General features: G+C 35.8%; 1 protein-coding gene across 2 annotated transcripts in view; it reads right to left on the bottom strand.

The window, feature by feature from the left end:
• Positions 1-1,600: 1,600 nt before the first annotated feature.
• Positions 1,601-14,531, bottom strand: part of GALC (galactosylceramidase) — a 40,095-nt gene continuing 27,164 nt past the window's right edge. For both annotated transcript variants that reach the window (XM_069858638.1, XM_069858639.1), the window contains exons 10-17: positions 13,566-13,693; positions 13,009-13,098; positions 11,357-11,446; positions 10,879-11,023; positions 10,193-10,373; positions 7,691-7,854; positions 6,053-6,129; positions 1,601-4,291 (exon numbers count right to left, since the gene is read on the bottom strand). In XM_069858638.1, coding sequence (XP_069714739.1) covers positions 4,148-4,291; positions 6,053-6,129; positions 7,691-7,854; positions 10,193-10,373; positions 10,879-11,023; positions 11,357-11,446; positions 13,009-13,098; positions 13,566-13,693 — 1,019 coding nt within the window. In that variant the 3' untranslated portion in view covers positions 1,601-4,147. The remainder of the gene's footprint in view (positions 4,292-6,052; positions 6,130-7,690; positions 7,855-10,192; positions 10,374-10,878; positions 11,024-11,356; positions 11,447-13,008; positions 13,099-13,565; positions 13,694-14,531) is intronic.

The raw sequence follows: 14,531 nt of genomic DNA on the forward strand, positions 1-14,531 counted from the left end.
ACATAATGAAAGCTTGGCAGCACTGCTACAGTATACACTTTCCCCTGCTCAGTTGCTAGTAGGTGTTTTGGGGTTGGAAGTGTTTCAAAACACAAGTTCTAGAAACACCACCTTTATTGTTTCAGTGACACTTGAGCATAAATGGAAGGAACGTACCTAGTGGCAAGAGGAATTTGCTCATGCCTTAACTTTTCATGTATTACCAATATGGGCAGGATGTTTGCTAAATTTCCAGCACGCACAAAAAGCATTTAACCTTGATCTAAGATATCTTTGTTAAGAAAAAGGATGATAATTTGCATTTTTCTGTTTCTAACAGTAACTGGCACATGATATTTCTTCTCAACAAGTATCACAGTATAACATGCTTAATACCTTAAAGTAGTTACCCCAACAAGCAAGTCTTTTTTTAAAATCAGGGGTTATTTATAACCTTCCCCACGATCCCACTCCCAGCACATCCTAGAGTTTTATCAATGTAGGACTTACAAGGGGCTTTAAAATAAACAAAAAAAAAACCAAAACCCCAGAACAAATTAAAAACACAAACACAAAAGATCAACATGAGGATAATAAGGTTTCCAAACACTGTCCCTCTTTGGCCACACTGTTGAAATAAAAGACAGCAATAATTATGGTGGCTATTTTCATAATATGCACACCCTTGCAGAAAATGGACTATGGATAACACTTCAGGCAAACCAATGAAAAATTATGTGAAAACAACCAAGCTGCTGCTACTACGCAATAAAGCTGATTCACTAAGGCAAGAGCAAACCACTACCACTCTAAGTAAAATCCTGAACTAGAAATTAAATTTGATACAGTGAAACCAGGAGGTGGCTTCAAAAGGAACCATCATCCATAGCCAAGTATAATAGCTTTCTGTAATGCTAAAGCAAAGGATTCCTGGAATTTTGCAGGAATTTGAAAATCCCAAGAACTGCTCGCCACGTCTAATCTCAAAGGTGGGGTGGCAGAGAAGGGACAGAATTGATACTGATGTAGTGTTTGCATAGGTGGTACCACACCTGGTTACTGGAAGATGGCATTTCCAGCAGAGTAATTCATATTTACTGGCATGACAACCTGGAAAAGATGACTAGCTCTAAGGAATTCCCCCTGTTTTATAGTTGAAGCCTTAAGTTGGGTGGACAAGTTTCAAGCTAGATTCAAAAGGACATTCAAAAGATGTCTCATTTAAACTTTAAAAGTACATCTGTAAAGCATTGTTTCCATACCTAGAAACAGACTTTCAGCTAAATCTCACAAGACAATAGTACTTGGCAGTTTTGCATGACCGACCCTCAAATACAATTTAATTCCCTTAACTAAATGCAAAAAAAAGCCCTGAAAGAAGCAAAATTTATATTGAGCATTATAAAAAAAGTGTTTTAGAAACAGCACAAGCCCTAATGCATATGGATTTTGAGATATTTGTTAATGAGGACTGTTTGGCAATTCAGAGTGCCAGGAAACCTCTCCCAATGCAATTAAGCTAATGCCAAGCATATTTATCATAAGTCACAATGACAAAACTGCCAGCTTTCTTACTGGAGGAAACCAAGACCCATTTACAGAAGCATTCTGCACAAATAAAGGGATTTTAAGTGTTTTATTTGTCTGTTTAGGATGATTAGTATTTATAATCAACAACATAAATCCACCCCTCAGTGAAAAATCTGACAGCTTGTTACTGCCAAACATATTACAGCCTGCTGAAGGGTGAAGAATTACAGAGATATAAAGATGAATAACATTATATCACCATTAAATCACTTAGTCTGTTCATAACAGTTTAATCCTCTAGCATTATAAATTAAGATTCGGAAAAAAAAAAACCAAAACAAACAACAACAGTTCCAGTGATAAAATACATTGTGTTTAGTACACAACGACAATACAGTTTATTACACTAGTGCATTAAAAGGTAAAAAAGAAAAAAACAGACAGCTCCTTTGGAATAACTGCATTAATTGCATTATTGCTGATCTCTTACACAAACACTGCTCAGTGTCACAAGCTACCAGAAAGTCTCCAAGAGGTATCCTACTAGGAAAATCCATCACAGCCAAAATAAGTGTATTCTGAGAACTACTTCCATACTCATATTACTTGTATACAAAGACCTAAAATTAGATCCTTCACATTTGGAGTTACCAGTGACATCCCTTCTGAAATCAAGGAAGCAATGAACAGTTTTGCATCCGTACTTCAATCATCAAATCAAAGCAAAGTGGAAAAATGGCTTGCACCCAGCTAAGTAAATAGTTGATTAATATTTGGAAGACTTCACCAAAAGTCTTAAAGTTTAGTGGTTTGGACCATTTTTCAAGGTTACTAGCGTGTATGAAACTTGCACATATGAATGATTCATAACCAATCAATAGCAGTATCAGTATAATAGCTAAAAGAGAAAACATATTTACTTATTAGACATGGAATTTTGAGATTTCTTCTCTAAAAGCTAATCTGGAAGATAATCTTTATAAAAAATTTCCAGTAATGATTCATATATTAACTCTATATTAAATGACAACTTTGAAGACTGGAATCAGTCCTCAAAATAAAACGTATCAGAATAATAATTTGCATAAATTGAAGTATACTGCAAATCTGTTTCTCATTATAACATATTGCCTGCTATAGACAGCCACATACAGATATTAGTGCCCTATTAAGTCTGTGGAACTACTTGCTTGTCAATTTAGCAGGATGTGAATGTGAAAAGTAGATGGACACAGGAGGCATGTTTCATTATGGCAACAGACACCTTCATTCAAACTGATCAAGAGCAAACAAGAAAAATTCAGAAGCCAACTGAATTTGGAATGTGTGTGATGAAAATCCCATTCAGTACATCATCTTTTTCTCAAAGCCTTTTTTTTTTGTAGCACAGACACTTGGAAAAAAAAAAAAAAAAGAAACCACAAAAGAGAATCCTTCTTTTCTCAATTATTTGAATTTCCCTCTGAATTTTATTCCCTGATGCCCAAGAAGAGTTTTTAAAAAAAAACATTACTGTGTCAATACCACTGCCTGGCACACTATGCAATTCTGTATGCATGCATCTGCTGTCATTTATACCATGACTAGACTGCAAGCTCTTCAGGGCAAAACCTATTTTTTTTTTTTATTATTTTCCTTTATGTCAGGATGTGATAGGTATCTCCTCTGTGCTACAGTAACAATAACATTAAGCTTCAATTATTTTCTGCTCTAAGCTTTAGATCCATCAAAAGTAAGAAATGGTTGCCCAAGTTTCTAGGAACAAAAGGCCAAGTTTTCCACATGTGACCCAACATGAAAGTAAGCGCTCTGTTTGCCAGCACCCATGACGCAGTTTTTATTCTTTGCAGCATGCAAAAACCCCACAAAACTATCAATAATGAACTGCAAGTTATGGTATCTTTTCATCCATTTCAACTCTCTCATTGGAAAGAGGAGGTAGTTTAGAAGTAAGGCGTGTCCTTCACATCCTGATTAGCTGCAAGTTACATACCCATTCCACTGTAAATATGATCTATTAATATTTTAAGGCTAGCAATCAAAGTTGGAAGAGGTAATCAAATGCACTTGGAGTACTGTAATGTCTAGCCTCTAACTGTAGCAGAAAACCACACAAAGCATTTCTTTTACTAAAAGAAAAACTAAAACAAAACCAAATCGCTTCATCCAAATGAAATTTGAGAATGACAGACCCCCAAATGTATGAGGCCACTGGCTCATAAGGCATACTGGCATTTAATTCTTCCCTTTGGAGTGAAAGGAATGGACACAATCGTGTAAGTGTTAAAAATGCAGCTTGAGATGCCTCTGTCTTCTGTTAACTTCTAAAGTTACCTTAAAAAGTGAGCTGGAAAGTTCATGTTATTATTAAGAGATTTAAACCCATTATTTTGTTTTCATCATTAACTTGAACTAAAATTTACAAAAATCAAAGGGCAAAAATCTCATAGCAACCAAGGGATAAAGTTACAGTCATGTTGATACCTACTCAAGTAAATCTTTAACAAAAAATAAAGACAGAATAAAGATTCCTTGCCAACAGATCAATCTTAGCATAGCATCAAGCTGTCCTCAAAGTTTGAACTGGCTCTTATTTAAAGTAATACGAGAACTGGGTTCTCCAAATGTAAAAGCTTCCTCAGCTGGCTTCAACATGAAAATTGTCAAACTGTGCAAACTCAAATGAGCGAGTTCCAATAGCAGCCCAGCCGTTACTTGGTTTCGAAATGGTGACATTCTCCCAGAGTGGATAACCATTTAACTGTCCTGAGGCAGATGTTCCCTGTCAAAAAAAAGGAAAAGTTAGCTTTGTAAAATCCAGTGATTGTGATGACTGTAAGCCTATTCACATGGGAGAATAGACAAGACAGAAAGATGTCAAACCAACTTTCAACTACATTTCACACATTTTCCATGCAGAGGCACTTCTAAATATTGCATATAATCCTCCAGTGCCTATCAGCTCTATGAAACAGATCTAGCGCCTTTACGGTGAACATATATATATATAAAAGGCTCATCTCCTAATTCACAGCTTGGCAAACAGTGTAGAGTCTGAAAGGTAAACAGGTTTTCCTTTCCCACTTGTGTCAGGTTCCCTCAAACAGCTTAACTGTCTCAGAAGGGATGTGATACAGCTGGCACTGATTCTGCAGAATAAGATCAAAGTCAAAAGGAGAGAGAGATATTTTAATCATACAGCTGAAAGGGACAGAGGACAGCATAACTTTTGAGTATCAAGTTGCCCTTAAAATTAAAATCAGTTTCAGGAACAGTCACTGTTTATCTTGCCAATGTTCCACTAAACAGTATTTAGGAAAAAAAGTACTTCAGTTTACTTGTATATCTTAATCTGAAAGATAGTTACAGACACAGGTAAAAGCAAAGACTGCCTTTCAAGAAGGAGTCAGTGTGAGAATTCTTTAAAGAAGGTTCTGCATTTCTGTCATTACATCAAAGGCATATTTGGGACAAGACTTCAACAGCACAGTTCGTAGCATCATCATTTTAAAATTGAAACTACTGTTTGATGGTTTAAGCAATTAATCTTTAGTACTCCCATTCAAATGTCTCAGTCCATTTTACTGTTATCAATCACTGTTATTAAGTGTGGCTGTACAAAAGCTAAAACTAAACTACACCCGCTCCAGTGAATGCCTCAGGTACAAGTGACACTTTAGCTCTCAATGTGAAAGCACAAAACACAAAAAACAGTTTTTAAGACTCACTGACATTTTAGGATGAGTGAAAGACTATGCATAATTTTAGAAGAGAGTTTGCTTCAACAGATGATTTCCCCAGCTAGGATTGAGGCTTCCTCGCTTTCCAAGCCCCCACACTGCAGTTGCAAAGGTTATATTAGGCAAAGGGATTAGGCATTCAGGAGAAGAACTTAAAGCATTTTAGTTACTTGCACCAATGTAACACACAGCTAAGTGCACAAGTATATTTAAAGTAGAGCTTGGGACTGCTTTCCTCATCAAGTGACTATGGCCAGAAGAGGTGCGTTGCAGGGAGGTAAAAAAATGTGAACAGGCTTCTCATTACATGTGGTCCATTTTTACAACAATGCTAGGCCCATGCTTCTTCAGTATAGAAAAGTAGGACTGCAGCTCATCTGACTTCCCCAGTTCTTAACTAGCTCCATATACAAGGCTTTAACATGCAAAAGGAATCAGCAGGAGCAAGATTTGTAAAACAGACTAGGAGATTACTGGCAAGTCTTCAGAGCAGGAAGACACTATCTTTTCATTAGACTAAATAAAATATTTGCCTCTATAATCCTCCTATCTCTAGCTTTAAACTCATCTTTCCAGTTATTTTCTATACCCTGTCTAGTTTCTCAAGATCTCTTTAAAAATACAGACAGCAGAACTTGATACAGTATTTTAATATTAGTTTAAAATAACAGAAGTATCATTTATATTTTAGACAGGGCAAACTAATGCCAGTAGACAGTCAGATGTATAGCATAGTTTTGTCTAAACCAGTTAGGACTGGAAGTTTCATAACCGGTTTTCTAGCTTTTTGCCTGTGTCCTTACCTGAATGTTGAGAGTAAGTGTGTGCCATGTATTATCCCGGACACCTGCAAGTCCTTTCATTAATATTTCTTCTCCAGCTGCAAAACATGCTTAAGGTTAGCAAGTGTTACTTCAACCCTTTGCTGAGACTGATAATACCAAGACAGAAATAAAGAAATTAGTAACTATTTTACAGAAGTGTTAAGGACTGACATCTTACCAATTTCAACTGCAGCATGGAAGGCTTAACGTGCAAACCTACTCTACAACATCAGTGCATTCTGTTTTGCCAGGATTGTTTTTCCACTGAAATCTGCAATATTCCTGGGAATCTGGCCTGCGATAACAATTTCCTCTGTTGAGTGTATGGGCTCTTGTAGTGTGACAGTAGCTATTGCTCTGCTTGTTCTCTGTGTTTATGCATTAGAACTTGTTTAAATCAGGAGGTTTGAGTTGCTACATCACCATTCTGCTTAGTTCTAGTCAAAATATAAGCAAAAATTGAGTGTGACAGACAACAAGGAGAGTCTTCAAGTATTCAAGAGACAATTTTAGCTGCAAGCTAATGCAACATTCAGGCTTCCTTCTAGAAAAATAATAAAAATAAAAAATCACTGAAAATAGCTGCACAGAAAAAAGTTACCATATTTTGTAACAACCACCTCAATCTGAAATAATGAGGTGGTTAATCAAGTGTCTCATTTCATCTAGAAAAAACTATTTGGCAGCTTGAGAAACTAATTGGGTAATGTTGTTATGTCTTATTAAAAATAAATCTTGAATTTGATTCTAAACATTAATATATTTTTACATGCACCTGAAACTTAAATTGTTACAGAGTTCGACATTGCAAAGTTTCACTAGGAAGCACCTGTAAGTTAACAGAAACTACAGTAAAGCCTTCGTCATACTACCCATCCCTGGTAGAAAAGGAAAGGGAAGCAATAAAAAAAACCACCACACACCACAAAAAAACCAGAAATTAGAAAATACAGCTACCAAACAGAACATAAAACTGTATTTAAAGGTCCAGTACAGTGTGAAAGGGTTATGATAGGCTGTCTTCATTTCACACATACTGTAAATCTAGAAGTTGCATTTGACTTATCAGAAACTACTGAAAATTTTAATTTATACTCATGAATACACACAAGTGTTAGTATCATAAGCAAAATATGCTCTTCCTCCGCTGAGCTAGACTAACAGGAGAATACATAATTTGTGGAAACAGTAGGCAACTCATCACCATCATCTAAGCCAGATGCATGCAGATTGACTTGCACTGCTTTATAAGACAGGCCATTGCATTTCAAGCAGGATTTTCTTTTTAGGTGTAGTATAAGAATACAGATCAAACCATTCTGTAATCAATGTTGTATCAGAGTATTTCTGAAAAGCAAATGGATTTGCATTTGCTGGTATAAAAACAGTTTTGTCAGCAGAAAATAACAAGCAGAAAGCCGAGACTGAGAAGTGGACCACCCAGTAGCCTTTAGATGTCCTCTTCACATACAAAATGTAGCTATCACTGGAGCACAACAGATTAAATTCCTAGTGATGGCAACTGAATTGCAAAATCTGAATGTTAGATATTTTTATCAAGGCTATCAAAATGACATGTCCATATGTTAGCATCCACTTCAGGAAAAAGCCACATACCCAGGTCAGCAGTAACTCTGTAGGTGCCATCTGCAAAAACCCAGAAGAAAACTCCTTTGGTACGTCGAACATATATTCCACCATTGTCAACTCTTCCTGCAACAAACACACCTCCATCACGTGGTTTTTCTATGTAGATATCACAAGTGACTGTAAAGTTCACCCTATAAGAGAAGTTTGGTGTTTTAACAAGCAAGGAATCTAGTTTTTAGCAGGCAATAAGTAGAAGAGTATTCTCTATGTAGTACAGCAACATTCTTGAGGGAAGATTTTGGACTGCTAATTGTGACTTACAGGTGCAAGATGTATATGACTGGTCTAGACTGCTTGTTTTCCCCCAGATTTTCTTAGGAAGAGCAGTTCTCAGAAACCAACAAAGTGTATTATCAGCAACTTTCAATTATTTTTTTAAAAGAACAATAAAAAACAAACAAAACCCGGAAAAAAGTACAACTAGAAAGTCTGCATCTCCACAGAAAAGCAGTCAGGTCTACAAAAATGAAAAGTTGCTTTTACATAATTAAATCAAATCCAAGATTCAAGGTCATAGCACCACATCTGCTAAAATGTGATCTTTATTTCTCCAGGATTTTTAATAAAGGCCAAGCCTTAAATAATCCAGATCTCTTGCCCAAAAGTCAAAACAAACCATTTTTTTTAAAATAAAATGTTCAAATATATTGAAATTATTTGATTTTCCTGAGGCAATACTTAAGCTCAACAGAGAAGCACTATATTACACACATTCTCCTTCACAGCTGTAAAGGAGAATAAAGCAGAATAATCAGTTAGCACCTATAAAACTTAGACAACTTTCTTCCCTCCTGAGGTTGCACTACGAGCCTCTTAACGATAAAAATTAAGAGCATTCTTTACCTTTATTAATATACATTCAAAATAAAAATCTATATCCCATGTCTGAAAGGGCTTGCAATATGGATATGGCCACAAGATTTAGTATTTAGGAAGTTTCTATTTACCTAAAATTATTTACAGAACGTGAAGAGAATCTCTATTACATCAGCTCACCTGATAACTACATCATAAAGAATATTTATTTTAGCAACTGTTCTCACTACCTCCTACATAACACTAAGAACAACCTGAGATTTCATTCTACTGTAATGCAATTAGAAGTATCAGATTCTTAGATACATATTTATTACATAAACAAGACTTCTTTCTTGCTTCCCTATGTATTAAAAAAAAAAGAACGCCAGATCTTGTTTAAGCTGTTATGTAAAGATTGGAAACAGTATAGAATGAGTTAAATAGTAATATCTTCAAGATCTAGCTAGGTTTAATGAAACAATCAAAACAAAACAAACAAATTTAGAAGCAGAAACAAAAAGATTCCACAAGCATAAGATTAACATCCAAAATAAAATCAACTACATAATCCTGAAATTTAATCATAATAAATTGCCATTGATGATTCAAGTCAATATCATTCCATAGAGAAATTCAGCGCAATATCGGTTCAGTATTTAGACAGCATGCACTAATGGTTGAGAACATCTACCTACAGCAAAAGGAACCTTAAACTGAGGATGAAACAAATTAGAGGGCCTGAAACTGAAGACTATCACTATCACTATGAGAAGTTATAGATCAGTAAAACCCAAATAACCAGCTGAACATTCAGGAAGCAAGCTTGGTTCTGAAAACAAGATGAAAATTCTGAAAGAAATTGAGCCAAAATGAAATAACAGGAAGTTATTAGCAATCTCAGTACAGTAATTTAAGAATACAACCTGTGTAGCTGTTATAGGGATCACTGAATACGATCTACCCAGTGAGGGAAGTTGATTACAGAGGGAATACAAGGTTTTTCTTAACAAAGGGCTGCAAGAGAAAACAGCAGGTAACAGAAGAACAACTCCAGCTACAAGATCGCGGTACTCTTCCAGGCTTTAAGAGCAAAGCGATTCAATCACTTTTCCAAGCCAAAAATTAGAACCGTGCGGAGTGTGTTCTGAAAAACCATTTGGGGGATCAACGATCCAATCAAAGCAAAGAAAACCTGACTGAACGGCTATTTTAAAGTACATATCAAAAGAACTTAAGCTTGACTTCTAAACAGAAGAAAATATTTAAAGCGTAAAGTTTATCACTACTTATTATTATTTTTAATTTTAAATAAACATGCTAAAACATGCTGCTTGATTCCAAATTAACATCACTATAGCTCCTAGAAAGAATTATAATCGTAATCATACTCTTATCAATCCTGTAAATGTCAGTTACTTTTAGAAAATAAAACTTGTTTAGGTAACAGCTGAATCAAATCCACACAATTCTAGGAACTGCTCAGAAGGTGGCACTCTGCAACAAATAAGTGAACAAACTCCCACACTATTTCGTTGATATGAAATAGATCAAACCACTAACAATCAAGCAAGACAGCTCAAAATTAAATAAGTTAAACTGAAACAGATGTTTTTAAGACTCATTTAAACAAAGACACAGTTGATTTCTCAGTAGAAAATAGTATTTACATACCACTTGAAATTTCCTATGAGACTGATGGTCTGGTCTGCATCAGAAACCCAAGTGATGGGTCGCTGAACCACCACCTGGCGGAGTGTGAACACATGATCTCCTGGGTCAGAAGCATTTATGAAGTATTCAAATACACCTGTCTGATCTGCAAAATTTGGGGCTTCACTGAAAGGTGGATTACCTGTTCAGAAATAAAACACATATCAGCACCAAAACATTACTTACTTCTGTGTAGTCTTGTTTTCAGAAATTTCCTCCAAAAATATTCTCCAGAATTTTTACTTACTCTATCAAAGCACAGTCTCCAAAACTGCGTTTAGCAGCTGAAAGATGATTTTAGCTTTTGTTTTGTTTTCAAACAGACCCCAGTTTTAGTAAACACAAAGTAAATTACCTTCTTCCTAATTTTCCTTAAAGAAACTAGCTCACTATAGTTATGAGCTATAATATTTGCATCAAGAATTTAAAACTTGCTAGCAACACCCAGCTAAGACCTAGAATTAAATATACCTCATTACAGGTGAAGTATAAAGGTGTCAGTTGTTAAAGAAGCATGTATAAATAAGCAAAAATAAAACACACTTAGAGACTACCTCATGTCACTTGTATTACAAGACTGAAATAATGTAACTGTTATTGCCTTCCGACATTAAGCCTATATCTTAGATAAGAGAATTTTGACTTACGAATATTGAAATCATCTTTGTAATTTGAAGGAAAGGGCTGAGATGGTGGAGGCTCTGGACAACCACATTTCTGCCCTGTCTTGAGTGTGGTTAAAGTGTAGACTTCATCCACATCTAGATCTAAAGAAAAACTTCCCTTCCACACCTGGAATTAAAGAAAGCTCAAGCTGCAAAAATCAAACAACTAAGTAACAAAATACCCAAGTTTCTGAATTCAGGGAGATCCTCTAAATTCCTGATTCAAGGCAAAAGTGTCATATTCTTGTGTCAGCATTCAATATATCCGAGCTATTTTAAAAACCCCTTTCCTGCCAAATTCTTCATTACCTCCAGGTAAGCTAGGAAAATTGTAGTCAAATGGAGCTAATAAAATATGCTTTAATTATTCAGTTTAGGCATGAAAGTCCAGGAGTTCCAGCAAAGGGGGAAGAGATTCCTGAAAGTGCAGAGAGACTGTAACTAAAACCGATCAGCTTACCTTTACAGGATGAAGTTGCTGGAAAAGACTAGAGTTTCCAGATTCAAAACCGAGTCTCGAGTGCCACACTTGAAGGGTTTCCACCATATACTACAATGAAACATAATATAAAATTTAAAAAGAACCCAATTAAATACATGAATATTCACCCTGAAAAACTCAACAATTTGTTATTTTAGAGCTGTTGACCACATTAGAGGCCACCACTCTATTCAGCTAACCATTATATACAGCTTATCTTTTTATAGACTATATATCAATAAGCCATTGTCCCTATCATGCAGTAATGATGCTTACAAACAGAAAGCACTGCAACTACACATACTATCTTTAGCTTCTCTGTTGCCAAAAATGGTGTTCCTTGGATACAAACTCTTTTCCTAAAAGCAACCAGACTGAAAGTCTCCTGTTAATTCTGCTTTAATGAGAAATAGCTTAGGAACTTAATAGCTAAGTTCCTGTTTCTTTGATGTTCATTTTGAGCTTTTCTTACAGATCTCCAAACTCCTGCAATCTATGGCATATCAACTACATTTGTTACAGATTTTAATCATATCCAAATCTTACAATTTTTTTTCAGTTACCTGGATGAACTACAAAGCAAGTAACCTAGACTTTGGTTTGGATAAGCTGTTGGATACTTCCCACAAAGACAGCTGTAAATCAGAAGTGATGCTCAACTACTTTTCAGAAGCAAACCATTTTATTGCCAGAAGTGTTGTCCAAACCTGGAACACTGTGTCCATATCTGGAGCCCTAAACACAGGAGGGGCATAAATTTGTTGGAACAGGTCCAGAGAAGGGCCACAAAAATGATCGAAGGCCTGGAACACCTCTCCTAGGAAAAGAGGCTTAAAGAATTTGCATTGTTCAACTTGGAGAAGAGAAGACTCCAAGAAGACCTTGTTGTGGCCCTTCAATACTTAAAAGTGGCTTATAAGAAAGATCAGGAAAAAATTTCTAGCAGAGTCTCTAGTAACAGGACACAGGGTAATGGTTTTGAACTAAAAGAAGTTGTCTAGATATTAGGAAGAAATCTTTCAACCTGAGGGTGGTGAAACACTGGAACAGGTGGCAGATGGTCTGTCCCTGGAGACATTCAAAGCCAGGCTAGATGGGGCTCCAAGCAATCTGATCTAATTGAAGATCTGCAGGGGGGTTGGGCTAGATGACCTGTAAAAGCCTCTTCCAACCCAAACCATTCATTCTATGATCCTATTTCTCTTCATAGGACGGAACAACCTAACCTACAGTATATAATCAACTGCAGTTACACCCCTGGAAAGTAGCTGATAATAACTAGAAAGGTCATGGCCATGCTGGCTGGTCAAACTATGTCTACACATCAGAGCACAGCCTTGGAATAAATCCTAAAGGAAAATCCAATTGCATTTCTGTTCTGGGGTATTTCTTCTTCAATATCCAGATGATCAGACTGGGAGGTAGTAAATCTACAAATTCATTTATGACATTACATCTCATGGTAGAAGCAGAACTAGAACACTTAAAATTTTGCCAGGCGAGTAACAACCTCTGGTATCAGAGGTAAAGAACTCTAATTTCTTGCTAATCTGTGATATTGTCTTGCATGCATGATTATGGATAGCAAATTGTTTTACAAGACTGATAAAATGTATTCAAGGTCTACTTACAAATGACCCCTTGAGGTGGAAAGTCGCTCTTTGAGGTTTCACACTGTAGTAAGGCAGTGGAGGCCTGATACATTTAGAGTGCTCATGAGTCTGAGGAAGAAAAATAAATGTAACAGAAGCAACATACATTACTAGAATGCATCACATGGCAATGTGTTAAAAGCATATAGCATAAATAGAATTAAAAAAGCAACATAGGATCAATTTGCAACCATTTCTTTTACTGATATCTTAATAATATCTGCAATTATAATAGCCTAGTAATTTTATTTCAAAACCTGCTTTAAAAAAGCACAACTTCATTTCCTCCCAGAGTGTGTCATCAAATTAAAACTAATTTGTGACATAAAGATGACACATACATTGGGCTCCAGGAAGATTCAACAAGCTATTGAAAGTTCAGATAGAAAAAGGACTTCTAGTGGTCTCACTAGCAAAACTACAAACATCAAGGAATATAGTTCACATATATTTTTTCATAAATCAAAACACATTTTTCACAAAAAGTAACATTTTCTTCATGGTTTCTGGCTCATTGTATTTGCTGATGCACATACCATAGTTTCAATGATGATGGTAAGATTTCCTAGGTCATCTGTCAGAGCTACAAAACTGCCACCTCTTTCTAAGTGTCCATTCACTTGCAAGTACGACCAGCCTGGCTGAGTAAATTGTGTTGTGTGTGCTGAGACAAAACAGAACAGAAATCAGAAGAAAATAATTAAGTTTTAAAAAAACATAATACTATTTGTAGTCTGAATTAAATTTCTCTTTCATGTGATCTTACACAACAAGAACTTGATTTTGGGCAAGAAAGTAATGGAACTTCCAAAACAAGTTCTACCTACATAAGAAGAAAGACTGGAGAATTATAATAAGGTACAATTAAAAATACTAGCTCTGTGACAGGTGAAACAGGTAAATGACAGTGACTAATTAGACAGGAAGAAAAAACTATTGCACCACTGTATAAGTCAATCATGTACATTCAATATGAACATCCATCCCAGTTTAGATTTTCCCGCATCTCTCTTTTTTTTTTTTTTTAAAATAAATAGCTGAGCCAGAGAAAGCCTAGATGGGCATCTCCATAAGAAATAGCAGAGTAAGCAAGGTTTTCGGCATGTAAGAGCACACCAAAGAAGAATATGAGCTAGATCACAAAAATCTTGAGTAATATGGAAAGAAGAACAACTGCTCAGTTGTTTTGAACTGTTCACATGAAAGTAGGGCCATTTTTTAAAATGTTTTTACATATACAGGCAACGCACAGAAAAATAAGAATTAAAGCATTTGTACTATTCCTTCTTTATTTACAGCACTGCATATGCTGCTTGCTCTACTGAACTGTGGCAAAGACAGTAAACTATTACAGGACAGAGCAGCAAGTGAATCCATGTATCCACAGACACAACGTGAATAATCTCCCTTCTCCAAGCATAAGGAAATGCTCCCTTACACAAGCCAAGAATCTCTGAGTTTATGTTCCATTTTCTCAAACAGAGACATAATGTCTATCTTAA

The sequence above is a fragment of the Phaenicophaeus curvirostris genome, chromosome 5, assembly GCF_032191515.1.
Source record: "Phaenicophaeus curvirostris isolate KB17595 chromosome 5, BPBGC_Pcur_1.0, whole genome shotgun sequence".
Classification (NCBI taxonomy): Eukaryota; Metazoa; Chordata; class Aves; order Cuculiformes; family Cuculidae; genus Phaenicophaeus; species Phaenicophaeus curvirostris.